At 34.0% G+C, this 27,971-nt stretch overlaps 1 protein-coding gene across 4 annotated transcripts; it reads right to left on the bottom strand.

Moving 5' to 3' along the window:
- Positions 1 to 424: 424 nt before the first annotated feature.
- cib (thymosin beta cib) lies at positions 425 to 24,284 on the bottom strand. 4 transcript variants are annotated; one of them, XM_076119044.1, is made up of 6 exons: positions 24,135 to 24,284; positions 5,630 to 5,784; positions 3,495 to 3,608; positions 2,945 to 3,058; positions 2,247 to 2,360; positions 425 to 1,404 (listed from the first exon to the last, which is right to left on the bottom strand). In XM_076119044.1, exons 2-6 carry the CDS (start codon positions 5,769 to 5,771, stop codon positions 1,265 to 1,267), a joined length of 624 nt encoding a protein of 207 aa, XP_075975159.1. In that variant the 5' UTR covers positions 5,772 to 5,784; positions 24,135 to 24,284; the 3' UTR covers positions 425 to 1,264. The 4 variants fall into 4 exon arrangements, with proteins under 4 accessions (XP_075975159.1, XP_075975161.1, XP_075975160.1 ...); XM_076119046.1 differs by lacking the exon at positions 2,247 to 2,360; XM_076119045.1 differs by lacking the exon at positions 3,495 to 3,608.
- Between the last annotated feature and the right edge of the window lie 3,687 nt (positions 24,285 to 27,971).

Below are 27,971 nucleotides of genomic sequence, written 5' to 3'. Positions count from 1 at the left end.
CTAGCTGTATTGATTTTATGCACTATCCGGGCCGCGGCGTGGTGCATATATGCGCGAGTATCGGTAACGATTGCGTGCTGTCTGTTTCAGATCATTATTTGACTTGCGTACTTTAGGATTTAATAAACAAGTAAACAATTAACATTTCTATTATTATTGGCATTTAAATTAGGATATAAGACCTAGGAACCTATATAAAATTACCCCTTATAAGTTAGTTACTAGACAGAGTTGCCATCCATTAAGAAAATTTTTCGTGATTAATCCCATTTTTCGTTGCTGTTGCTGAAAGACTACTTCAATAATAAGTTTTTATTTGTTATTATCGTCGCCAGATGCTGCACCTTCTTGTAAAGTATGCTTTAGTATTTGGAGATAAGATATTGTGGGTAAAGGGTCTAATTAACAAAATAAAAGAAACACATTTTTAATTTTTTAGTTCTATATTTATAAAAAAGCACCGTCTGTAAAACATACAAAATTCCGGTAAAAATGGTTTATTGGCATCGACAGCATTATTATAAAAATGGAAAAATGTTTGATTATTGATTGTATATGACAATATAAAAATTATAATTGTTCACAGACACGATCACTTAAACAAACTATTGCTTTATTTTAGTTTCAGACCGAATATCTATACCATAATATGGTTGAGCAAGTAATATATTGTTACAGTACTACATTCGATGATTCTTAACATATTTCTAAGTTAATACAATACAATGCAAAAATACCATATCAACGCAGAAATTAAGTTAAAAAAATAAAATTTAGATCCAAATGAGATTTGGTAACTACACTCCTAATTTATTGACCAGAGTATCACACACGCGCGGATGCATAATTCTCATGAGCACTTAAACATATCTCGACTAAAGGAGAACACAAGCACAGAGGAAGTAATAAGAATAAACAATAGCATTTTATTTGGAGTGCAGTGTGTTCCCGACTTAAATAAAAATCAGTACTGGACATTCATACTTAATTATTCCTTCATTATAAATTAAATTATAAAATGCTCGTAAAATACACTTATTAAATATACATATACCGTTAAAAAGTGACATAGAAAATTTGGTTCCTATAGCTAATGATAAGAACCTGTTTACAGAGTCCATTGTTTGGAAGTCCGGCCTTTGTGGGCGTGAAACGAGGTATATTTGTGATAGAATGGACAGAGTAAACTGGCCTAACTTACATCGAGTTTAAAATACGAGCGATACTAGCGAGATATAGTAGCTGGTGGTTATTGCGTGGCTGTTCAGGCCGTCTTCTCTTGTTCGATGATGTCCTTGGTGGGCAGAGGGTTCTTCTCGCAAGTCTCGGTGTGCTTGAGCTTGGTAGGGTCGAAGTTCTCGATGCCGTTCAGGAACTTGTTCTTCTCCTTCTCGGCCTCGATAGCTGTGGAGTTGAGTATGTTTTAGTAACTGTCTAAATTTTGTTTGAAATATAGGAGTTGATATTGTTTAAGGTATTGTGACTTTAATTTTTGTTACATATGAATCGAAATACCTAATTATTATTTTGTTTAATTGTGTTTTCTAAAATTGCTTGTATTTAAGGTTTAATTAACAAATCTAGGGACTTTTTTAAATACATAACCTATGTAACTAGATCACAATAAAAACAGTTTGCTCTTTACATCAGACAAATTACATCTACATACGCAAGACCGTCGTCCATTTATCTATTAAAGGGTACCTTGACTAATCAAAGGGTAAAACCCCGTGGGTCATAAAGGTATACATTACACCCTTACGTTATCAACCCCATTGGATTCAGAAACCAATCACCCTTTGACGGACTGATGGACCAAGTTTTAATCCTTTTATAAGTTTGTTATATTGATCGGTACACGGACGGATGAGGGCTGTATTGACATTATGTCTGGTTTGAATAGAAATGGTTATATCGGGATTCGAACCTCTAATTGCGCAGTGAGTAGTGTAGAATGGCGACGTTCCATTTAAACAGTTGATTTAATTTTAACTACATTTAAATGTAGTTTTTCAATAAATGAACTTATCTATGAACACGATTTCAAATAATATTTTTTTATAATTAACCATTCCAGACTAGGTATGTAGTGTGGTAAATTAATATTGCCGTGAAATCGCAACTATCATGCGTTTATCACAAATCATAATAATATTTTTAATACATAATTTCGTACAAAAGAAAGCGGCTGGTGCAAATATAGAATAAAAAAATAAAAGTCTGCATAAAAAAGCGGGAAAATAAACCTTCAATGGGCGGTAATGGGTTCTTTTCTTCTGTCGTCGTGTGCTTCATCTGGGTCTTGTCAAAGTGCTCGACGCCATCCAAAAGATTCTGGTGTTGTTTCTCCGCAGCCACAACTGATGCAAAGCAAATACGTGCAAGGCAAAACATAAATAAATAAACAAAGCTCTGGTTAATTCTCCACGTTTTGTTCCTAAAATTTCATATATGGCAACATTTACATGCTTGGTTGACTTGACGCGCGGTGCTCGGAATAAAAAGCGTGTCAATTCTTTATGGTCAAAAAGGTAAGCAAATTGCGAGTTGTTACAACTGCATATTACCTATTTAAAATATAGGCTTGGAATTATTTATAAATTTTATGCGAGTAATTTATAATATTGTATTGTAAGTATAGCGTATAAGAATCAGACAGGCCATATTGAAAAAAAAAAATACTAGATAAGTATTCAACAGGACTGTTTCTTATACCATAAAAATAATTTATGCAATAAAAGATAAACACACAACTCGGCAGGCAATTAACAAAAATAATTCTGTTGATTGTTAAGTTTCTATAAAACAAAACAAAATCTTTGGACACTGTTAAATAGGTAATACAGTTCCGAATTATGTGTAAGTATAACATTTTTACTTAAATATTATAATATTGTGTTGCACATATACATGCTTCAAGTGCGAGAAAGTGATAAACTCATACCATCTTTGTCGGGAAGTGGGTTCTTCTCTTGAGTTTCTGTGTGCTTCAACCTAGTAGCATCGAACTTTTCGATACCGTCGAACAGGGACTTTTGAGTTTTCTCAGCGGCAACATCTGCAAACCATAAATAAAAAAGTAAGAAAATGTTCGAAATTCAAATTCGTTTTACACACTCACAACGTGAAGAAAAACAACAACATGCGTTTTATTATTTTAGTAGGAAACAGTTGAATACACGTTAGAACATTTTGAAAATGTTTATTTCGCGACACCATTTTATCGATTTAATAATTAGTGGTGATACTTGTGCTGTAGGGTACCAATTAATACGAATTCCATCGTAAATTACTAAAAATGTAGCTGTTCACAAAGTAAATGTACTAACGTGTCTTCAATTACAAATTCCAACTGCAATGTGTTGTGAAGTACATATTAGTCCCTATTGTCCCCCTGGTTTAGTTCCCCAGTTAAAATTAGAAGGAATGCGATGAGCAAGCCACGTCTCACAGGCGTAGTGACTGTATTAATGGCGGCATTCTACACAATATACCTAATGCGTTTGGCAACACGATTTTTTCAACAGTCTCCGTTTTTCTTAATGAAGACGTCTGAAATTGTTCTACACCTTGTAGCAGGGCGTTGTGTTGCTTTTCTTTCGCTACGTCTGTTGTGAAATCGAAAATTTTCATTGTTATTCTGTTATCGGCGTGAGTAATTTGTTTGTTTGTAGTTACTAATCGTCGCGTCTATAAGTAGTTTGATAACTCCTTTGTTGTGCATTCCAGTAGTGTTTCTAGTTCAGAAATAGATAGTGATAAATATCCTGTTGACATTCGCTTTGAAGTAGCGTAATATAATGATGGACGTGTTGCAGGTGCTGGCCTGATGGCTAAATGTCGTTCTTCATTACACATTACACATAATATAATACCAATCTTGGCAAACCTATTTACGCCACATTTCTTACAGGCGTATTCATGTACAACATTAAAGAAAAGCCTAGCAATTGGACCCCTTTAAATACCCTCTTAGTATCTGTACCAAAACACATTTTTTTATCATTTTATTAAACTAAAATAATGTTCTATTTCGTTTGGAACATCCTTCATCCGTGTGTCAAAGTCACAGTACTATTCGTCACACATCGTGATATAAATTGATAATTGCGCGCCAAATAATTCGGGAGGGTGCAGTCCCCTACGAGTTGAGTTGTTGAATATGTTATACAAGGGGTCGCCTATCGATTCTGTTCCCTGCCACTATTGACTATCAAAACAAGTCTATTGCACATAAAGTTTCAATCTTAATAACTTATTTTTAACCAACTTAAAAGAAGAGGATGTTGTCAATTGGAGCGTATATTTTTTTATATCCCTGGGTTTGTACTTAACAGAACGCTAAAAGGAATAGGGTCTATATCATCCAATCTACAAAATCAGTCTAGCCTTTCTTCCAAATATGTTGGAGTCGGCTTTAAGTCTTATTGGATGTAGCTGCATCCGATAAGACTTGAAGCCGACTTTGCTCCTTGTACTCGTAAAATACTGGTATTCAGCTGAATACCAGTATTTTGCGAGTACCTACAAGGAGCGACTGCCCATCGGACCTCCACAACCCAGTTACCTGGGATATATCACGATATCCCTCGGTAAGACTTTTAGGTCAGACTTTCAAGTTTCTGCCTACTGTTAACGAATGTCGAATATCTTTGAAAATGACAGCCGGGACCAAAAATTTAACGTGCCGTCTGAAACACAACTTTAATAAATAAATGAATTTGTCCTTTACACTGGGTACTCAGTATGTATAACAATTTGAGTCAACCGACGTGATTTATCTAGTTAATTCAATCATGAATACGTTTTATTCATTAGATAGAACACCTGCGTAAATTACATTATTGTCAGTATGTTTGTAGGTACTAGCCGTCCCACGAAGTTTTATAGTGTTATTTTGTGTTTATAGTGATTACCCTACTCTTGTATAGCGTGATGATATAATGTAATATTTATAGCCTGTCCTCGTAAAATATAATAAACGCGTAAGTAACTCTGTTTGACTACCTCTCCATGCCTAAATCACTGAATTGATTTGGATGAAATTTTGTATAAAGATAGTTTTAAACGGACATGACATAGACATAGAAACGGATATAGATTTTATCTCGGAATTATAACGAGAAGCTACGATACGTAACTATAGTACGCGAGTCAGCTGCATTTTTCTATTCCGATTCTTGATTTCTAGCGATTAGGCCGTTTAAGCTTCATTTTTAGCTAGATAACATAGAATAGTCCAGAAATAATCCTAACAACTATTAAATAAACATTACCCATCCCATTATGATGTCATTAGTATAAGTACCATATCCATGTAGGTTACGGATGATATAACCAAGGAGGATTCATAGCTTACGATGCTTGTTTATGGTAAAACTAGGCATAACTATTTATGGTTGATTTTTAAATGTAGAATGAGTAACCGACAATTTGTTTTCTGTTTTTTCCCACGAATAAATCAAAATCTTTGCTGCGTAATATAATTTATTCCAAGATTCGAAAATAATCTATTTATTTAACTAGCAGACATAAAAAATATCGTTTCCAAATGAGCGCAAATTGGAAAATTCTGTAAAAAAAAATTACGTTAATAAACTTCCTATTTAAAGTTTGTAGTAACACGTACCTTCAGCAGATGGCAGCACAATCTTCTCGTTAGTGTCGACGTCACGGAGGCAGCTCTGGTTGAAGCCTTCGAGCTGGCTCTTCAGGTCTGTGGCCACCTTGGGCAGGTCCTTGAGGGAGGGGGCATCCACGGAGCAGGCCATTGTATTGGATTATCTGGAAAAAGACGAGAAATATTATGAGAAACTAATACTCAAATGTTTCGATAGGTAATGAGTTAAACAATTGATTTGAAATTGCGTATATCGGACAACGCAAAGCCTATATCTTTATATTTTCTTCAGAAATTATTTATATATTGTGTCCAATTTAGCGATATACGAGAATACCTAATGAAAACGTTAAGAAAAGGGTAGTTCCTAGTCTATGCTCAAATTTTGAATAAAAAAATGGCGATCGTACAGCTTAAACTGGAAATCATACGCATCCGTATTCCATGTGTTCTTGTGTGACACGATATCGTAAAATATGTCATATGACATGTATTATGACTTCAAGGAATTTACCACGTTTAGCCTACAAAGGTTTCATATAACAAAAACATGGCATCTTTGAATAACATCGCATTGTTAAATAAATGCTTCAAGTTTAGACAAAAGACATTTCTCATGAGATCGTGACTAGTTATTACATGGTCTTTCTAAACAACACTAAAGAATTGTAATCTATGGTTAGGCTAATCACGAAGTAAGAATTGAGATTGCATGCGAATAAGTATAACACATATTTTTATCTTTAGATGTAAGCTAGATTCTTATGTTAAATTACTAGTTTAGTTACACGAAATGCGAAGTAACATTTTTACTGATACTCTGAAGAATTTCGTATTTTTTTTTTATAAACGTCAGTTTTTTTTTCTTTTGTTCCAAAATGACATATAGGTACAATTTCTAATAAACTTTCCAAATCCGTAAAAGTCTAATTCAATAGTCAATTACGTTACTAATATTACAAAAAGAGTAAAGAACCCATTCATATTACGTGGGTGCATACTTTCACAATTGTAGCGTACCATAGATAGCGATGATGGCCGACGTATAGCTATGTGCGGCAAACGTCGTAGCCATTGAGCCTTGTTTACGAAGACAATCGATTCAAGTCGCGACGCACTCGTTACTCGTTAAATGGAGGAGTGTTCGAGACGGGACTAATGGGCCTGGCTGATTGCAACGAATGAATTAACTTTAAAATGTTAAAACAAATGGTTTTTAGGCGTTTTCTTGTTTTCGAGCTGTTTCGGTAACGTGCTTTCTTCCATCGATAGAAAGAGTGAATCGATGAATGACACTCGTCTCATATTATGTTTATACCGATGTTGAATTTCACCTCTTTCGAAGAGGAATTTCCAAAAATCTTCTCTCGGTGCTTCTCTACACTTCCTAAGGAATCTTCATACCAAATTTCAACTTTCTACGCTCAGTAGTTTCGGCTGTACGTTGTCCATCAGTCAGTCAGTAACCGTCGAGTTTTATATTGACGATTATAATTTGCCATTATTATCCATCAATCATCAACAGTTTTAGTGTCATATTGAGCCCAACAGCACTTTATCCACGGCTGTCCGCGAGTACAACTAACAAATCGTCTAACCTAACTGTAAAGTCAACAAGCTTATGCGTACTAGTATTGTTAAGATAACTGTTTCTATACCCACGTGTTATGCACCTATTAAACTATTAAGTACTTGAGAAAAGTTTTATCTGTTATGTTTACATATTTATAAAGGAGAATGCATTCTCCTATATTATAACGACAAACAAATGGCCGTTCGTTTTTAAGAATGAGACATACAGAGCCTAAAAAGTCCGAGAAAAAATCTGCCATAAATCTTTGGAGTTTCCATTAGCCTTTATGATTGCAAAGGAAGATACTAAGTATGTTTTTTGTGAGCTATTCAATTGTTAAATACAGAAAATAAGTTGCAAATTAAATAGACACATGTATTATAGATTTATCTCCGTAACAATGACTATATTTTTACATACAAATGTCAAAAACAATTACTAAAATTTAACATACAATAATTTCGAGACAGCCTAACCCCGTTATTTAGTAAAAGCGGAAACAAAACAACGAACTCCGCATTCTGATTTAGTCATTTTAATATTCGACGGCATGATTCATTTGGGTTTGGTTCTTTTACTCGTAGACATGAGTAACTCATAATGTATTCAACAAAGAAAATAATGGATATGCGAGAGTTTTTTACAAAGGAGTTGCTTTAAGTTCAAATTTTAATGGAAACCTATAACTTGACATTAGTTGTCAGGAAATTCCGATAGAGGCGCTGTGCGCAAAACTCTGGCAAGGCATTTTAAAATACCTAGTTTTATTTTATAGATAAGATAATTGCGTGTTATTTTTTTAAAGCAAAATACACATGTTTTGTTTATGGTAAGAAATACGCGTTTAGCGACTCAGGGTTAAAAAGGTTAATCTTAGCTATGTCACAGATATTTGCTTAAAGATGTGTAAAGGAATATTTGCCGATTTATAAAATGTTCCATCGTTTATAACCGCAAAATACAAAGGGCTCATGTCATCGCTTGTACTCAATATACGTAAGGTTCTAGGTATTTCCTAGTAAGGCACCTAACCACAGAATGCTACTCAATAACTTTATTTGTTTAGTTACAGTTAAACAGGAAATTATATCGAATAAATGAAAAGGAATAATCCTCATTACAGGTTTGATTTCATTCAAGTATTATCACAAAATAAATAATAATATGTACAAGCTTATTCCTGTTTTGTTAATTTATTTTTTGGTTTGGTATATTTTCCTCTTAATTAGAACTCAAGAGATTCCCAGGATTAAATTTACCGCCTCATTAAGTCCAAAATATAAAAAGAAGAAGGCTAATTTTCCCTCGCAACGATGAACGAACACAGATAATTAAAATCTGCTTCGTCTATGGCATTATACGATTTTTTCGATCAAGTTCGCATCCCCAACGAATGGCGGCGGTCGGCTACGCTCGTCGCATATTAAAACATCGGGTCATTGTTGTCGAGAACACACTGTGTATACTAAACTAGAACATCCTGTGGTTAGGGAAACAGTAACAATCTTTTGTTTCGTCAGGATGTTTGAGCGTGGAGCGGAGGGTGCGTCGTAATCATGGTCGCACCGAAAACGGAGGCTAATTTTCTTTTTTTTTGTGCGAAAATTAAAACGTTCTAAAAACTAATTTAAGTTTATTGATAAACTTTTTTTACATCGGTGAAAAATTGGCCTTGTCTAGTGTATTTCCATTGCAAAACTCTAGGTTATTTCCATGAAAAACATTTATAGCCAAACTAGGTATTATACGATGTTTTTACGTGAGAAAATGGATAGGAATTTACTGCAGAGACTGGTGATTCAGTTAGTACTAACAATTAGTTGCCTTTAATGGCACTGGTTTACGTTCTATTCAAAGCACGCACCTTTGACTTCTTTGCGACGTGTTGGATATAATTAGATTTAACTTTAGCTTTAACGGTAAAGGAAAACTTTATGCCAAGCCGTGATATGCATGCAAAGAGTATAACCTACGCTTATTTAGTCATTACGGTCTTAACAACAAAATTAAATGAATATCATTATATCAATCCACATAATTATATTCAATAATATTTTTTTTTACTGTTTCTTTATTTTACAAAAAATGGAGTCCATTTTGTCCATTCTGTATGTTTCAAGACGAAATCATTTTTATTTCTTTTTTAAATTTATTGGCGGTCCTACATCAGTGGGATATAGGCCGATCCATAGATAGATGCCTTTTTCGTGCAGGAATTTTACAAGGGTCAAAGGTAGTGAATTTTATGGATAAGCCCTTTTTATAGGCCTGGTAGCCTTTAGTTTATAGTAGCGAGCAATTTAAAAGGCTGTAACGGAAAATGTATAACATAAATACTGAAATAAATATAAGGATAGAGTTTTATTTCTTTATATAGGGATACGATATATCGATCCAGAAATGTCAGTTATAATTAATTGAATTGTTTGGTTAGTACAATGGAACTGATAGTGATGACTGACAGAAAACTAAAGTAAATTTCCTTGTAGAGAATATGTGGAATACGAAGTAATAAAGACTTATTTTACCGCCTCCCTAACTTCGAATAATTTCGGTATTTGTATGTGAACTCTGCTATAATTTTAAGTTTATTTATGTATTTGATTAAGTGGAGAAATTACTAAAACGATTAAAAAAAAGTTAATTTGCTAGCTAAGTGAAAGCAGTCATAAAGTACAGAACAGCTATTTTTTTTTAATCAAAAATACTTGTCTATGATCAATGTTATCTGATCACTTTTTGCGATTCACACTCTGATTGTGGTATTTATAAATGAGTTTAAAGTAAAATCGAGTCGTTATGATCAATATTTCGTCACTGCGTCGTTGGCACGTACCTGCAGTCCGGTTTTGTTTGTATGTATTGATACAACTCGAACCTGTGAAACACGTTGCGGTTCCACTTTATTCATGCGACATGATAACACCACCCAGTCCGTGTAATATTTTACACAGATACTTGAAAATATACCTTTGGGAATTGTGGTTAATTCCTTGATACAAAAATATAAAAACTAAATAAAGTTACGCAAAAAAAAAGAATGGTGGCCAGTGGCCTTAGACATCCTATTCCTTATTTAAAAAAAATTGCGTTGACATTGCAAACTACTTATTTTTTTTAATGTTGAAGATTAACATGTTTTTAGTTGTAAAATAAATAGCAACCGTAGACCCTTTTTCTACGAACAAACAAACCAAAACAACGTAGGTGTAGATAAAAGAAACATGTTTACATTGAAAGATATTTTTATACAAAAGTTTACTCAAAATAAATCTACTTATCGCTGTTGACAGAAATACAGCTGAAATTCTACCCTTTTTGTTTACTGTAGGTACAACTAAAATAAATGAAAAGCTGTAGCGGGGCGAGTTGTTTTTCTTTCATGAAAGGTCAATTTGTTTGCGAAGTTTCAGCACGTTTGCTCTCACGTTAAGGCAACTTTTAGAAGATTTCCTCCAGGACTTATTCGAAGTAAATTGTACGAAAAGAAACGATAAATTGCCGTTATACTCAACTTGTTTTTAGTAAAACAATATGTTTACATACTTTGTGAGAGTTCTTTCTTTATGTCGCGTGGGCGTTTCCATATTTTTATGATAGCGAAAATGTTTGAAGCCCGTTTTACGAGTGTTTAAGTAGAAAAACTATTCAGTTTATAGGTATAATAATGTTTCGGTGATGTACAGATTATAGATTTCCAAATTTTATAGGTAACCTAAATATTTGACATGGTAGGTAAACGTGTGTAAGACAAATACAAGGAAAAGTATTTGCTTGATTTGTAATAAATGCGTAACGCAATTCACGGAATCATGAGTTTGAAAACGCAGCAGTTTCATTGATGCTATGTATGAATAACTTTAAGATTATGAGTAATGAGTTACAAGTAGCAATACTATCACAATTTTAAATGTCAACGAAGCAAAATAAATTAAAATTATCTTATGCGAGCTCCATTTACATCAAGTGACGATTGACATGTTAAAACAACATTATCTGAACCAAGCTACTGAACAATTTAAATTACGCTGCAATATTTATCAATCGTCCTCAATAAGCAGTATTTTATCCATGGCAGACTGCTTTTCAAGGTTTACAACCGATAAACGCATCGGATGCAGTGCTGTAATACTTTTTTTTTAATTTAAAACGATCATAAAGTAAATAAGTAACTTCTGAAATAATGAAACAATGTCATTCATCTACGACAGTCGACACTTCGACAGCTGTCATTTTCGGGAATAAGCGGGAAATTGTGTTTTTTTTTTGTCTTTAGATAAAGTTGTCTATAACCAGTTTATTTTAAATTCTTTTAATTATAAAATGGTTGTATGAGCGGATATAATAACAGCTCGTTTCCTTTTAAGTAATGAAGAGTCGACTTTGTTTTATGAGTACAAACACTTTATTATGCTAATTAAAATGCGGCTAGCGTTTAGTTAATTGCTATTGCAGTTTCTATCACAACTTTAAATTATTTTTTTCGTTGTGATATAAAAAAAATGAGATGAAGCTTACCAATTTGTATTATACCAACATTTTAAGGCTCTAGCAATCATATACGTCCTTTTTTAGGGACTTAACTTTATGTAAAGCTAGCCGAAAATAAACTTGTCACTAGAGCTGTTTTCATAATACCAGATTATTCTATTCACTCGGAACCGCAACGATATTGTAACGAATATATCCAATTATACTGTATTGTCCTAATAAGATTGTCTCACAAACATCTACTTAGTTGTTATGTATTCTATCCGCGGTTAGGAACCATATAAAGCGGGTCACTGACCTTTATTTTGATTCATAGTTTTCGCTAATCGGAATCGTTATATTTTTCCTTATGATTTAACTATTGGGTATCATATTTTGAACCATTTGACTGTTGTTATTGTATTTATTATTAAAATAGGTCTAGGTATTTAAAAGCACTTTTAACAATAAGTATTTTTCTTGTCTAATCTAGGATTTCAAAATTAACTTTGGCGTTAGTACCTAATGCTATGCTTCGACATCGAATTTTATTGAGATAAACGAATAGAAATCAAACAATACAACACTACAATACGTCTATCCGCAATAAACAGCATTGTAGGTAAATGTGGATACAGCAAAAAAAAACATTCAACCAACTACTATTATAGCAGAATAGCCCATATTTTTTAATCTCTCAACTAACCTCCTTTTTAACTTTAGCAACCCCGTGCGGTGTTTTTCTGGTCGTATATTTCCAATATTATCAAAACAGTATTAATTAATATGTTGTACAGACATGCGAGTGAGTAGACTTGCTACTTGGAGTTCCTCATATCTCATTACACGGTATACCGCACGTCTTGCTTGGCTAATCAGAGCATGCTCTTAATTAAACTACTGCTAAATTTTATACTATTATACCCCGCAGTTATTTCCTTTTTTATACTGTTACATTTTAGCTTGGAAATTATGGAAATTGTGGCTTAAAAATCTAAAGTAAACTTTTGCTCTTATTTAATTATATTTTTTCATAAATAATGTTTGTTTTTTTTTGTTTTTGCAGCCTCGGAAACGTTGTAAATTATTTAATGATTAAAGATTGTTTGATTTATTTTTGAGATTTAATAAAGCAATTTCTTTTTCGCAACTTATTGCCCCGGAAGTTACAACTTAATTTATTAACCGGTGTAAATAAAATATGGCCAAATTAACCGACATTTTAATGACATTATTATTCAAATTTTAATGATGTCATTTGAGGTAAATGTCTCTTGATTTCCACGTTCATCATAGCACGTGTACCAGAAACTGATGGCTATCGAACATATCAATAAATTGCTGTTTTTGCAGTTTAAATAATTATGACACGCTTCAAATCCATTGTTTTTTTACTTTAGTTTTCTTTTTAGTACAAATTTCACAATAGTCCATCATACAGCATACTGGCCAATTGCATATTGGCAGCCTTTACACAAAACTGTTACAATTATCTGTGTGCTGTTGTTAACAGTCTAATCTAAACGAATCTGTCTCAATCATGCTAATGCGACCGCCAAATACGTTAATCAAACCTAATTTAAGTTCAACTCTTTCTTTTTCCAAGAAACCAAAACCTAGTGACGTCATTCTGCCCAATATCGGGTCACGCCATAAATCCAACTCGTCGCCTCTCCACCCATGATAATGGACTTCGTAGAATGCGTCACTTACTGATTCATGCTCCTTAAGTACCAAAACCATTTGGAAACATAACTACATTTCTTTTTCATATCGAGAAAGGATGTGACTCATGACATGACATGTCACTACGAAAAAAACACAATAGGCTTTAAAAATATATCACTCTGTACCATAAACTAGTTCCACGTTACACACGATCTAATACGACCATCTGTCGGAATAAAATCAGAGGTCTATTGTAGATTAAAAGTTAGCGGTGCGTGACATGGCGCCTTTCCAAAACCTTATATGGCATACAACCTGCAAGAACGACCAACGGATAAGTAAAACTTGTAATGCTTGGCGCCATAAAAAATACGACAACGCATGCGCACCATATGGTCACAGTTTACAAAATGTCAGCCAACCAAAATGTTTTCTGTTTTAATTGCCATATTACAAAAAATGTAAAGATGTAAGTATTGTATTACAGAGATAAGTCGTTACTCAAACATTGTGATATAAAATTTACTTCATTTTATGTAACAACGACCTCCATTTTGAAATTCTTTAATTGTCCGTGATGATGAATTCTCATGCACTCATTGTTATGCAAAAGAATCGATTGGGTAAGAGCTGCGGCTGTATTTTGGCGAGCATTTGGGGAATCAATACTGTGGACGTTAATGGCGAGTGTCTGCCGTATTTTGGTGGGGGAGCGTACAGTGAACCGGTGAGTCAGTGCGCGGCATGCGATGCACATCTCGCCGCGAGGCCGCCACCGTAGAAAGTTTAAAGTTATTAAAATTTCACCGTAAGCAGATCGCTGGCCTCGACACGTACCGTTTTTTTGCTGATTTACAACTCCTACTTATTATGTTTGCAGTTGTGGTAATGCCGGCTTCAACACAACCGTCTATTTATCCACTGTGCAATTAAAAACTCTTTAGAATTAGTAGCATTAATAGAGTTCCGAAGAAAGCATTGAGCAAGGGTAATTAAAATAACGACACATGTATTAACATAAGGAAACAGGAAAGAAACTCCTTCCTGACAGAAATCTTACAAGTCGCATGCGAGTGGCGTAGAAACTTTAAGCATATGCCATCCCTTTTAGTCGTACAGGAAAAGAAAAGGACATTCTAACGAGACTAATTACTTCCATATTAATGAGTTAATCTAATTACCATAGCTGATTGAGTTACAATGTTTATATTCATGTCTGTTTGTATCAAGTCGCAACATTAAACAAGATAATCAGATCATCTGCATATTGAATTATATTAGAATAATAAGATGTTTGACTATATCAATACACTTTCCACTCTGATACGTACGGAATATAATAATTAGTGCAAAGCTTCCAAAAGGTCTAAGTAAATAATTACATTACAAGGGTCTTCGAACCTATTGGAAAGTTTATTTATCTAAGTTTCCCAATACTCTCGCCTCTAGCAATCAGTCAACTAATGGCTTTATACAAAAAACTTCACACACCTACATGCTCAAATCGGAGATAGACACATAGTCCATTAAACCTACAATAAAACTAAAAAAAGCAGCGTGGGCTTACAGTAGCTAGATACAAATAAGGATGCGTATAGCGCATAGCATTACGACCTTCGTAAACGCAATCGATAGTGTCAAATAGGGATCATAGATACAGATACATCTAGATATGCCAAAGCCACAAAAAGACCTTGTTGTGCTCTACAGGCAGAATCGTGACATCTGTGATGCATATAAGCTAACCTTCGGAGTAGCTATACCATGTATGGTGCGTCACTTTCCAGTTATGGTCACATGCTGTATGAGAATCAGGGCAAATGAATTCTCTGATTAGATACGGACAGCCTTCAATGGTTAACTAGGTAGCATTGTTACATCGAACGCCATATGAACGAACATTTGAATGGGTTTGAACGCAAAAATGTTAAAAATCAAAACATATTTTCTGAAGAGTAAATAAGGGTTTTTCATACTTTTTTAGGCATTTCAAAATAATATCATTGCAATCTTTAATGACACAGTGTAGACAAATGATTGACAACTACATTTTCATCAATAGCTATTTATTTTTATTCGCAAAATATCGTCGTTTGACAGGTTCCTTAATCCAACTGTCAAAACGTCAAACTCATATTATCCGATGTTAAAAAAACGGGCCTTAGCACTTAAGTCAAGTAGGTAAATCTATAAAGAAAAGACATCTTTAAATGTTTCTATTCAATATCAATTTTGTGAGAGTAAAGCAAATAAATTGTATTTACAAGTTTATTTACTTAGTTCTGTCTCCGAGTTTGTTTTGATCTCGTATTTCAGTCTGGCTAATGTCAGTCTCTAGTTCCCGCCAATGCACGTCGCCATTTTTTAGGAATGTGGATATGGTTTGTGTAAATATAGACGGGTTTGTGGTTAAATATGGCACAAAAATATTAGCTTTTGAATATTGCAAAAACTATTTACCTAAACAAATAACTAGTAATGGAACGATTCATAACAAATTTAAAAATTTTGCGAACATTGTTACCTAGTCTGAGACAGTGTTATTTTTTATCCAGTAAATTCTCAGTTATCTGTATTTGATTGCCTTTCGTATTATTATAATGAAATAATAACAAAAATAGATATCTAATGTTTACGACAACAAGGATTAGTTTTGCGATATACGACGCATATCTAAGTGAGGATTTCCCAAAGGCTTTAAAATATTCGGTATTATTTAGACGAAGTTAATAAAACACTTGACATTTTGGACACTTATCTATGGTTCATATTGTTTTTTGTTATCAACATTCGGATACTTTAGGTACTAATATCTAGATTATTCTAGAAAACTGTTTTAACATCAAAATCCCTTTGTAAAAGCAACCTTTGTTTAAAATTTCTGGAAAAGTGTTACTACTTATTTCGATTAAATGATATTTTGATTGATGTGTTAAAGATAATAGGACAACGAACAAAACAATCTTTATCAGAATTTTATTTACTTCGAATAATTGACAAGCCTTGTTTATTTTTTAATCGCATTGCCTTCATATAACGAAGGTTCTAATCGATTTTCTATTTTAACTTCATACTTTTTTATCAATATTTATGTAAACAACATAAAATCAAGACAAGATACGAACTTAAAGCCGTATTGATGTTGCTAAGGAATGCATTTGTATCGTAAACAGTAAAATACAATAACTGCTATGAAAATGGGTTAATTTTAGCAGACAATAAACGATAACGCATCGACGTGCAAACAATGTTGTTATTTGCTATTCAATCGATACATTGAAGCTAAACTATCCATTATTTCACTTGCTGAATGAAAACTACGTTTGAAAATGTCATGTTGATGACTTCTACACCCACAATTCATATGTTATCTGTGTCAAAAAGAAAAAGCTTACACTAGCAGTCAAATAAAGGTAAACATGATTTTCTAATTCGCATGTTTCCGCAAATATCCATGCAGATGTGCGTCATTTGGCAATGTTTTGTAGCATTTCAGTTAGAAGGGTAAAAGTGAACGTTTTACGGCCGACCGTGGTCGTAAAACTGTGAATGGATGTAACACGGTTGCAACCCTAAAGGGCTCATGTTAGGGGGTCTAATGAGCCACGTAGAATGAAACGTTAAAAGTGATGGTTATCTTTGACGCTTGTTTATAAACACGCAATTTTTGAGCTGTTTATTTACAGAGTAAAGTTACGATTTTGAGACTGTATTTAAAAAAAACTAATATTTTCTAATTAGCAGTAGTTTTAATCAAAAAGGAAAATGTGTAAAATAACCTATCAACTATTTTTGGCGGTTGGAATGATATTAATCATTTTCTATTTCGGTACATAGATAAATTGATATGCAGTCACATATTTATTTCTAGATGTAGCGTTCTTGAAAAGTCCTTTAACACTCAGTGGAGATTCATAATAAAACAATTCATGAAGTTGATTCATAAATTGCCATGCTAATCCGAGTCGAGAGAGACATCCCACGTGGTCTAAGATCATATATTATGACTATTATGTGACATATCAACACGTTTATTTTTCTAACAATTGAAGCAGTCTTAATAAAATGGTTATTTTACAAGTTTCTGAACGAATCGAACATAATATGACATGCTCGCTATAATCGCGGAATGTGAAAAACAAACATTGTGTTTTGAATCGCTCCGATATTTATTCAAATATAAAAATTCCACGATATCATTTCGGCCTAGGTCTTTGACCTAAATATATGAATATCGGGAAGCCAGCCCTTCCAAACTCCCGGAAATTATTACTAAGTATTTTATTTTCGTATGACCAAGAAGTTCAAAGCACTGAAAATGGTTTCGATTTCGCTTTTTTAAACATAAAACATAATTTATAAAACATGTTTTCGCTTTAGTTAAGCCGTCTCTGTTAAAATTTATTTCCCAATCAACATTGCCGAGTAATTGGCCGAGTAATTATTTTTATGGAGTAACTTAAAAATAAGATTTTTGTTTATAACATTAAATCTGAGAAAGTTAACTTTCTTGTCCAATAATCAGATTTACTTGGAATCGAAATCGCGTACGTTTTTCGACGGTTTAGAGTAAAATTCAACCTAATAAAAGTGTTGTAAAATGACTTCCAGACGTCTTCACACCTAGTCTATGCGCTATAGAAATATCGCATCTCTACAATAGTTCGTCCGCCAACACAGTTCGTTGCTCTAAACTAAATTATATTTGTGCATCAAAACCCGGTAGCAAACAACTGGAAATTGAGCTATTGGCTGGAAACATTTTACAGCTGTTTAAGAACGAGAACATTGAAAAAGCGCGCCAAACGAAACGTCACTATTTTTTTTTCATATACTTGAGGCACCGAAACAAAAGTTATCGAATTATTTATTCAGCTTGAACAATCACACAAAATAATATTATTCAAGAATTTGTCAGACTAACCACCGATAGGTTTACGTATGTTATTTTCCTTTACCTTTAAAGTTTATTTTATGAATCATACCTACATTCTAAGTAGCTATATTGTGTCAACAGTAAAATTTTACTTATCTGTTGCAAATCTTTTGACTCATATGATTTTATTTATCGCTCTAACTTAAACTAGGTAGTGACTGATTAGAAGACATGAGAATGCGATAGCAATTTGTCAATATTGATGTCTTAGAATTTAGCTATTCTTATCAAAGGAAGCTCGTTACGTAATCCGAATAAACAGGACCATAATTCAATTTGTTATAACAGCAAAATCTTGGCACAGCCTTTATTCTATTGTGGTGTACTGGGTGTACAACGCCCAAAAACCATTTCAATTTATACCGAATCCCGTCGTGTGCCAACAGAATAATTCACCAAATTACTAAAGCAATTCTCTACATAAAAGAATTCGCGAAATATACAATTCAATAACAGCATTCCTAAAATGTATACGAATTTTGTAAAAGGAAAATATCCGTTATTTTCTAATCATTGAAATAGTGCGTACGGCTTTAGTAAATCTTACAAACGGGATTAGGAGTAACGGGAGCCGAAGAGATATTGCCCCGTCACTTCAGTAGCATCAATCTCCAATCCCGTTCACTGCAACTATCGATAAATTGCAAACTTATTTATGTGCAGACGTCTTACTAATCGAAAAATATCGCTACAGATTTTGTGGAATCACGATATATAATTTGAAAAAATGTAACAGCATTTAACATACAATATTATAATTTATTCATTTCCAATGTAGAAACAAAATAGAACAAATGAATTCCAATGTATAGTGATGGGATCTCATTATGTAATTCAATTACTAGCGATTCTCGAGCGTACTCGACTAAAACAATCGATATGGACCATTGTGTTGGTCGTTATTGTCGGTCGACAAGTCGTGAGTCACTGTGTGGATCCTTTATCCAGTTGCTACTTTCGTTATGCTTGTGTATATGCCAAGGTGTTCCACGTTTTGTTCAGATAATAAACTCAAAACCAGTCTTGCGATAGTACTACGTCTTACGCAGGTTCTCTAGGGCCGTGAAATGTACGTACTAAATTATTTCGCCCGCTTGAAATGTTACCGAGTTTATATTTAGCTTTCGTCCTAGATTCCCACAAGGACTATTTCCAGAAAAGGTTGACTTTTGACATTTATGTTGTAAATCTGTTTAGATAAAACGAGTTATAAGAATATTTTAAAGTGTAAGATGTTATCGAAACGAAGCGAACTATTTCAGCTTTCTTTTCCACCAAAGAAAGTTTTAACAAGTGAGATTAAAACGTTTAAGATAAAACCTAGTCTTGAGATGACTTCAAAAGATATTTCCAAATACAGAAAGTATTTTTAATAGAAAAATAGATATTTTTTAAATAGTTTGAAAGTTATAAGTACCGTAAAACGGGGTGAATAGAATTCGCGGGGTGAATAGAAAAAAAATCAGGAAAATTTTTAAGCCCAATGTTTGAGTACTCCTCGTTTAAGAATTTTGTTCAAATTTGAAATGATTACACGTCGATATTACTTCTCTGCGGTGTCATAATTGTTTAAATGTTTAAATTGATATTTATACCCAAAAAATTGCTTCAAAGTCAACCGTCCTCGAATGCCTTAATGGTCCATACATTTTTTTCAAAACTTTGGATTTAAAGTGGAATTTCTTTTCTAATGAGTTGTTTGGAGTGTTTATCTCTTTAGGTGTATATTTATCTATAAAGATACAATATTGTTAACTGAAAAAACGTTTTAAAACACAATTTTTCCATTCACCCCTTTGGTCGTTTCGATTCACCCCTATCGCTGGGTGAATAGAAATTGACCATTTTTTTAATGAAATATCGTAAAACTATGCATATTTTTGGACAAATATGGTTTTAACTCTTTCTTCATGGCGCCGGACATGATATAAAACAACCTGACAATAAAAATAACAAGTTATTCGCTACAAATTTTTAGGACAAAGTTGAAAATTGTTTCTATTCACCCCGTTTTACGGTAATTGATATTATAAACCAGTCGTATCGACCGAGTCGTGATTGATACCATCATTACATGACGTTTAAAACTCATCGTAAATTCTTGTCATTACTGCATTTGAAGTTAAACATAACGGCTTTCCATTTCAGTAAGTTTCTCATTCATTAGTTATTAGTCTAGTTGTAAAAGCTCACTTTATATCCATAATAAGAAGCGCAATCTAGCTTTCTGTTGTTAGCCTATGAGTATAAAAGCTAGAATAAAGATGATATTTATAGTAGATTAATCATAGCATTCATACCTTAAGTACCAACTATCCACATTATTTATTATGGCTACTGTTCATATTTTATTGCAAATTGAGTGTGTTCTCGCACTAAAACATTTCTTATTACTTGCTCTAACTATCTTCCTTCTAAGGGCACAGCTAAGTCCCCATAAATCAAAATTCCAATCCAATTTTCATAATTTATGTCTCGTTTATGGCGCGTACAGGATATAAAAAAGTTTTAATATATTTTTAATGTGGGTTGTTTGTACATAGGCGTGTGTTCCATGTTCGTGACTCCCCTCAGACCCTCGCGTAGAGGGCAAGGGCGTCTAATGGCGCCCTCTCCACTCAATATGCCAAGGACAAAGTTGCAATATATTTGTCTAACGCCAGATATAAATGCTAGTCGTGCTCTTAACTATTAACAAACAAGTTTAATGAGAATAAGTGGTACTGATATATTACTAAATAAGGGTGGAGTATGTAGTCGATTGAATTGGCAATAGTTTATTTTAAGTAATAAAAATGCTAACTAAACTGACTATCTTTTTATCTAATGAATGCAGACAAGAATTAATTTCTACATCTCCGTAATTTACTTGTCAAAATAAAGTAAAAATATAATAAAATACATTCTTAACAATAAGAAGAGCACGAATAAATTACATTTGATTAATCTCCTGAATAAATAACGATAAAATCGTCGTTATGACTTACTAATTAGTGCATGCATATAAAAATCTACTAAATTCATATGCGGTGTGAATTACCGGCTGGTGTCATCGGCCTCATCTATGCTAGAGAGTTACGTATATCAAAGATACGTCTCAAATTTTATGGAGCGTCAAGTCGGCATTGGCAATTAAGAGATTTTCAAGTGTAAGCATCTCACGGCTCGGTGAGGATACCAAGCCACACGGTGTCGATGCGCCACTTTTTTTACACGTTCTAAATCCTCCAGTATGCACCGCACTAATTAAATCTCTAATGCTAATTAAGACCAACAAAAAAACAGTAATACCTATTACATTATCTAAGTTTTACATTTAATTAAGAAAATGGCGACGCATAAAATAGTACATACATTAGAAATACATTATTCAGAGCGCGTCTTCTGCGTAAGCAAATAACGTTATTTTTTATTATTCCTGGGTGGGCATTGCGGCAGTATTCAGATGCGGTTCCCCTCGCCGTTTATTGATCTATAAACGAACATAGGGTACCTAGGGCTTCGCAATATATACGTCGCGAGGGACAGGAAGGTTGCCACCCTCGTTACCCTCGCGGATTTAAGTTTGAATAAACAACGCAGTATACTCAGATTTGCCCTTTATTTACCATTGAAATAATTACTCGAAAGTCAAAACTTTTTAAAACGTAACATTAAAAATTTTGATTACTTTTGTATTTTTAAGGAGACTTCATAAAACATGTACAACAAACTTCTAACTTTATTTCTCTCTTGTACAATTGAGTTCTAATTCGATTAAATCCCTCGCAGACAACCCTAACAGTTAGGTATCAGGGGTGCGACGCGTCGTTTGGTCTCCGGGCAATCGATTCACGTATTCGGGAAGTTATTTCGCCTCTTTCTCGCAAATGTGTCTGCGTGTACCCGTCCTTGTCGCACACAGGCAGTGTCCTGTCTGAGGAGATTTCATTACAACACAACAATATACTGGTACATAGCCCTTATGTATTAGCGGTTGAGGAAACGTTATGTAGGTACTACAGCAGGAGTTGATCCTAAATATGACTCATCTTTTCAGAATTGAAGTTCATTTAACTCGTCAACAGGAAAATTAACTGCAATATTCCATTTAATTGAACTGAACATTTTGTTTTCTAACCCAGGAATAGGAAGTTATGTTTTCAAACAGTTTGCACTTGTATTCCCTAAAAAAGTTGACATAAAACAGTTCGTGGTTAAGTGGCGTGTGTGCTAATTATAGATTTCGTGAACGATTACTGTTCAATACTCTATGATGCGTGAAAGTGGCGAAAGTCTGCGACACGAACCGGTTTAACTCTTTGTAATTATCAACCGAGTGCTTTATGACTACCGCGCGTTTATTATTGTGAAACATAACCTTCATTTTTGTGTAAGTTAGTGGCCCTATTTATAAAAACTTTGAATTAGATGATTATAAAATACACAACTTTCCCATCACTGCAAAATCGACTCATGTAAAGTGACTGCTTAAAATCGGTTGTAAATTATTAGTTGAAATTTTATTACAACCGATATGATTTATAATTCAAAACATGGCCGGCATTGGCTGTGTCAAGCCTGACATGTGTTGTGCATTAGTCAGATTTCTATATTTAGTTGCCGGCTGATACAAAACTTGGGGTTCATTAGCACCACATCAATGGCCACTGTTAAGCTTAAGGACGACGATAAACCTTTTAAGCTTGCGTCTTAACAACTAATAAAGGCTAATAGTGGTGAAGGCATGTGTGGTACGCAATGTGTACGTAACTATAAAACTACATGCCATATGCGGAACTCTTACTAAAAATATCTGCATAAATCGACTAAATCTCGGTAAGTACAACTATAAAACATATTTTCGGATTAAAATCTCTCCAAATCTGAAGTTGAACGACACCACATGTTAACGCTGCCGGGTAATTGTATTTATTAACATAATATAACGCATGATGGCGAGCGAACCGTAACAGAACGGTTAACTCGTTTTTATTCTCATGTTTTTAATTTGGAAAATTAGATTTCAATGTACCTACCTACCTTCGAAAATGATGAGAAATTACTTCCTTAAACAGTTGAATGGAAATTCGACAAATGTCTTTGTTTCGAAAGTGGAGGTCGTCGTGGCGCCTCCCTGAGCCTCCCTCTCGAATTCAACCCCAAGAATATAAGTCTTTGTCAGACGGTATAATGAGGTTGACGACACCTCTCGTGATTTATCAATCCGGCGTGTTTAGGGTTAATATTTCAAAGTAAAGACAATCATATCCCTTAATTAACATAACGAAGCGGAAACTCTGTGAGGAAAAGATCCTCCAGCCTATTCATAAGCTAAAAACAATAAATAAATGGTATGAAAATCCGAATTGTGGTTTGAATATGGATAAAATAAACTATTCTGTGGGTAGGCAGGAAAACTGAGTTAACTACTAACACGTACGATAGAACAAAATGAAGCCACTAACCGCTTAAGGAATGTAATATCGGTATCATTACACGCTAAATGCATGCAGTGACAATAATCGAACGACGGCGTATGCTTACAAACAGCTTAATACGCGGACGCTTGATAAATAAAAATGTATGAAGTCATATAGCCCCTCCCATTCATATAATCCGTTAATCAACAAAATAACTTCAAAAGAAATTAGTAAGTAAGTACTACAATGTAATATTCACGAGGAATTCCTGATCAATGAGTTCGCGACTGTAGAACCTACTACGTCCGATCGCCGGTTCCCGAGGGAGTGACGTTGTAAAAAACCGTTCGATACCCGAAAATGTCCGGCAAGTTGAATTACAAGTCGTATTATTGTTCCATAGATAAAAAAACAATCCGATTGTGAGCTGAAAGAGTGAAAAAGAAATTTAAAACTATAACTTACCAAGTGTTATTTGATGTGGAGGAAGGAAAGGTACAACCGTGCACTTTGTAGCGACGTCAAAACGCGACTGAGTTGTACAGACAGGACAGAAGTTGTGTGCGGGCGAGCGGCGGCACGGGGGTGGTGAGTCCGCGGTGCGGTGCCACACAGCTTAAATAATAATATTTTTATTCAACGATGATTCACTGCCAATCGCATTAAAAACAATATAATGAAGGAAATATGTGTGAATCGATGACGCGACCTATGTAAACAATTAGCTGCCTTAGTTGTCTGATTAACAATTAAGTGCGCTTCAAAGTATTTTTATTGTTTTTTGATAGATAGTTGGCATTCCTACGATTAGTTCAGTCAATAGGTAGGAACTAGTTAAGTTTAGCTTAGTATATAATCATGTTATAGTGTTAAAGACCGGCGAGTCGTCCTAAACAACATGAACATAGACGTACATATATAGAGAGGGTAAACTAGAAAAGTAAGTCTGTTTCGTAAACTGACAATTTGTTCTTGTTAAGTACATTAATGATCAGGTAGTACAGTAATGTACTAAATTCATATGTCTAGAGTTAGTTAATCATTATTGATATTAATGTAGTAATATTTTGACTGTTTCAGTTAATATGCCAGTTAGAATCCAATTAGACTAGTCGGTCAGATGAGTTGACACTAAAAAACAGTTTATCGTAGTAGGTACATTCTGTGTAAATTTTACTCAAAAAAAGTATTTTTCGCTGCCCAAATTATTTATTTATAGATCCTGTTTCAAGACAAAGCAAAGTACATCACATATGTATATCTGAACAACCTACATTCTAATACATTTTAATCGTTATCCACGATTAAATCCAAACATTAAAAATACTACGCTTTACATTAGTAGGCTAGATTAGTAACAAAGGGACAACAAAGACACGGAAAAAACATTACGAATAATGATAAACAAATTGGAAAACGTATTACGATTCCGTACAAGTATTTTTCAAGTCGTATGACCTACAAAACTTTACTTTATGTGTTGTTAAATACAACTTTTAACATTTTTGGGTTGAATTGTACCTACTTGGTCAAGAAGTCAGGAAATCCTATCAATTATCGAACGTGGCCAAGATTTTTTTTAAACTACTTGATAATCTTAAATAGCCGCTTCTAGTTCCGAGCTAGGGTTCGGTAGATTAAAATAATCGGATCAATTCTTAATTACAATTATTTTATTGACAAAGCTGATATAGACTACTACTACGCTCAGTCTTTATCTTTCCTGTATTTTTCTGGAAATATTTCGATACGTCTACATCTTCAGTAGCAATCGACATAAAGTTATAAAAATGAATCTGGTGCGTCGTGCTCCTTCACAACACCGCGAGCCAGTGAATCATCCATCACAATGGCGGAGAGGGGAGGTCAACAAAGTACCGCTCGCTACTTAAATCCAAACAGTTTTTTTACTCAGTTATTCACAGGACAAAATTAAAAGATGACGCTCCAACGATCCGATATGAACTCGAATCATTTCAGAATTAAATTACGATTCAACAAATAATTTTCAAATATTTTTTGCACGGACTCCGTCGAGTGGTAAAAATGTAAAATGTAGACGCATTTCGTTTCACAGTGCTTTGCTTTTGGGGCATTAACCTATAATTTGGAGTATTTTATTAAGATAATTACTTACTTAATATTAATTTTGTCTAAACTAGCATGCAGTTAACCAGCGTGGTGGACTAGGTAGGTTATCCCAACCTTTCACATGTTGAAAACTAAAAAGCAAATGCGATGTAATTTCTACCAGAGACCACCGTTTCATTTTCCTACAGTCTACAGTTATGTCTACGTCAGATCCGGAAAAAGTGGCCGTCACAGGCGTCTATGAGGGGAGAGGAATTCCGGCCTGCAATCTGAGAGCTCGCAGACATTTCATATCTATATTACATCTAGTTCTAATGCTGGCTTATCGTTTATTACGAATTCGATAGCACTGATGTTAGGCTTAGCTATTCCGGAATAGAAATAAGCTAGAGTTACCTAATAATCATATCCCAAGGTAAGTGAATAACTGAATAATATTCACTTTTTCCGTTTATTGCTTATTGATTTTATAATAATAAGCGATCCTTTTGCCAGGGACTAAGCACGTTACCCAAATCCGGACTGACGAACATTTTATGATAAGTATAATTCTATTCGTATGAAACAATGTATGAAATACTTACACAAACGTACTTTCTACATTTTAGGCGACGATAAAATATCAGGCACCGGGTACTAGGTAGGTAACATTTTAAAGTAACCCCTGTATTCAAAAGTAACTCCATTTTACCGGTACCAATAGGATTTTTTTTCTACATATTATGTTTATTTAAATACTAAAACAAAACAGCGAAGATAACTATTTAATTACGTACGGAATGTTATCAATCGTCCTTTATCCTACTACAAAAAACAAAGGGCTCCTTGTGCCGTGCAGTCCGGTGATAACGGAAGTGCGTCATCATGCCGTGTCTAGACTCACACTATCACTACACATGGCTAATGTGTTGCTACTGTTGGCTATCGACCCCTTTTGTTTTAAACATTAACTTCTTAGAACGATTAGAAGAAAGCATTCCTATCTATCAGGCCTAGCCTAGTTTGGGACCTATTGTTAATCTTATATAACTTTGTAGTTTTTCTGGAAATAAACTTTTTATCTATTATCTTTTTTTTTATCTATCTAACTTTGTAGAGACCTTTTATATGCGCGATTAATAAGGCTGTAGCAAAGAGGCTATCGTTCGCTGCATAAGCTGACGGCAGTGACGTTTTAATCTTTTATATACCTCTGTCCGCCGCGAACTTTGCATACAAGACTCTCTGCTAAGTTTTTGGACTATAGCAAGTTCGTGTTTCATCGCCGATCAACGATCTACGAGTGAGGAGTGAAGAAATAATTAATACGACTTTTATCTTTACTGTCCCTCTAGCTAGCCTATACTAAATCTTCTCTCGAAATGAGAGAGAGGTTTTTGAGCTTGAGATGCAGGCCATGTGCGAGGTGGTAGTATAATTACTATGAATTGGTATATAAACATAACATAACGAATAGGTAGTTACGGATATAGATGATAAATAGGTACTTACTTACAAGTGTAAAGGCTTAAGAGCTTTAAACTGTCTAGTAGGCATCTTAGGTACTACTAATATCTACACTACAGTTAAGTTGTTGAAACATTTGACGTCAATTATATTGCTTCTTTTATTGAGATATTTCTAAACATGAGATAAAATAGCTACGTTTTTCTATTAACGATATAAAATCAATACAATGAATTATAAGGGACGCAAAATAGTAAGTGCTTGTACTGGACTAAATAATGGGATCGCACCGATTTTAGTTATATTCGGGAACCTAACTTACGTAATCAGAGTGCAATTTTAGCGGTCGTTCTTATCCCGACGCTCCAAATTGACACTAGCTATAAGGGGCTAGGTATTTTATGATAACTAGGGTATTTTTCGCAGAGAGAAATTGCTAGAATGCTTGAAACATTATCAATTACTTACTTACATTTTTCGGTTTACTTACTTCATTTTAATCATTCGTTATGAATCGTCATCATATTATCATACGTCTTCGAGGAAACCCGTCGATTAACGAGTGCATGCGATAATAAGTAAGTATATTTTGATAAAAAAGGTATAAATAAATAAAATTAATCATAACAATATCAGCTGATACTGATAATAGGACTCATCGAAACAATAGGCTGACTAACCAATCTACGTCTCTTACTTAAAAATATAATTCTCGAACTTTATCTTGTATCAATATTTAGTTGAATCAGATCAACTATTTATGAA

The sequence above is a fragment of the Anticarsia gemmatalis genome, chromosome 10 (assembly GCF_050436995.1).
Source record: "Anticarsia gemmatalis isolate Benzon Research Colony breed Stoneville strain chromosome 10, ilAntGemm2 primary, whole genome shotgun sequence".
Taxonomy (NCBI): domain Eukaryota; kingdom Metazoa; phylum Arthropoda; class Insecta; order Lepidoptera; family Erebidae; genus Anticarsia; species Anticarsia gemmatalis.
This window is presented reverse-complemented; position numbering and strand designations above follow the sequence as displayed.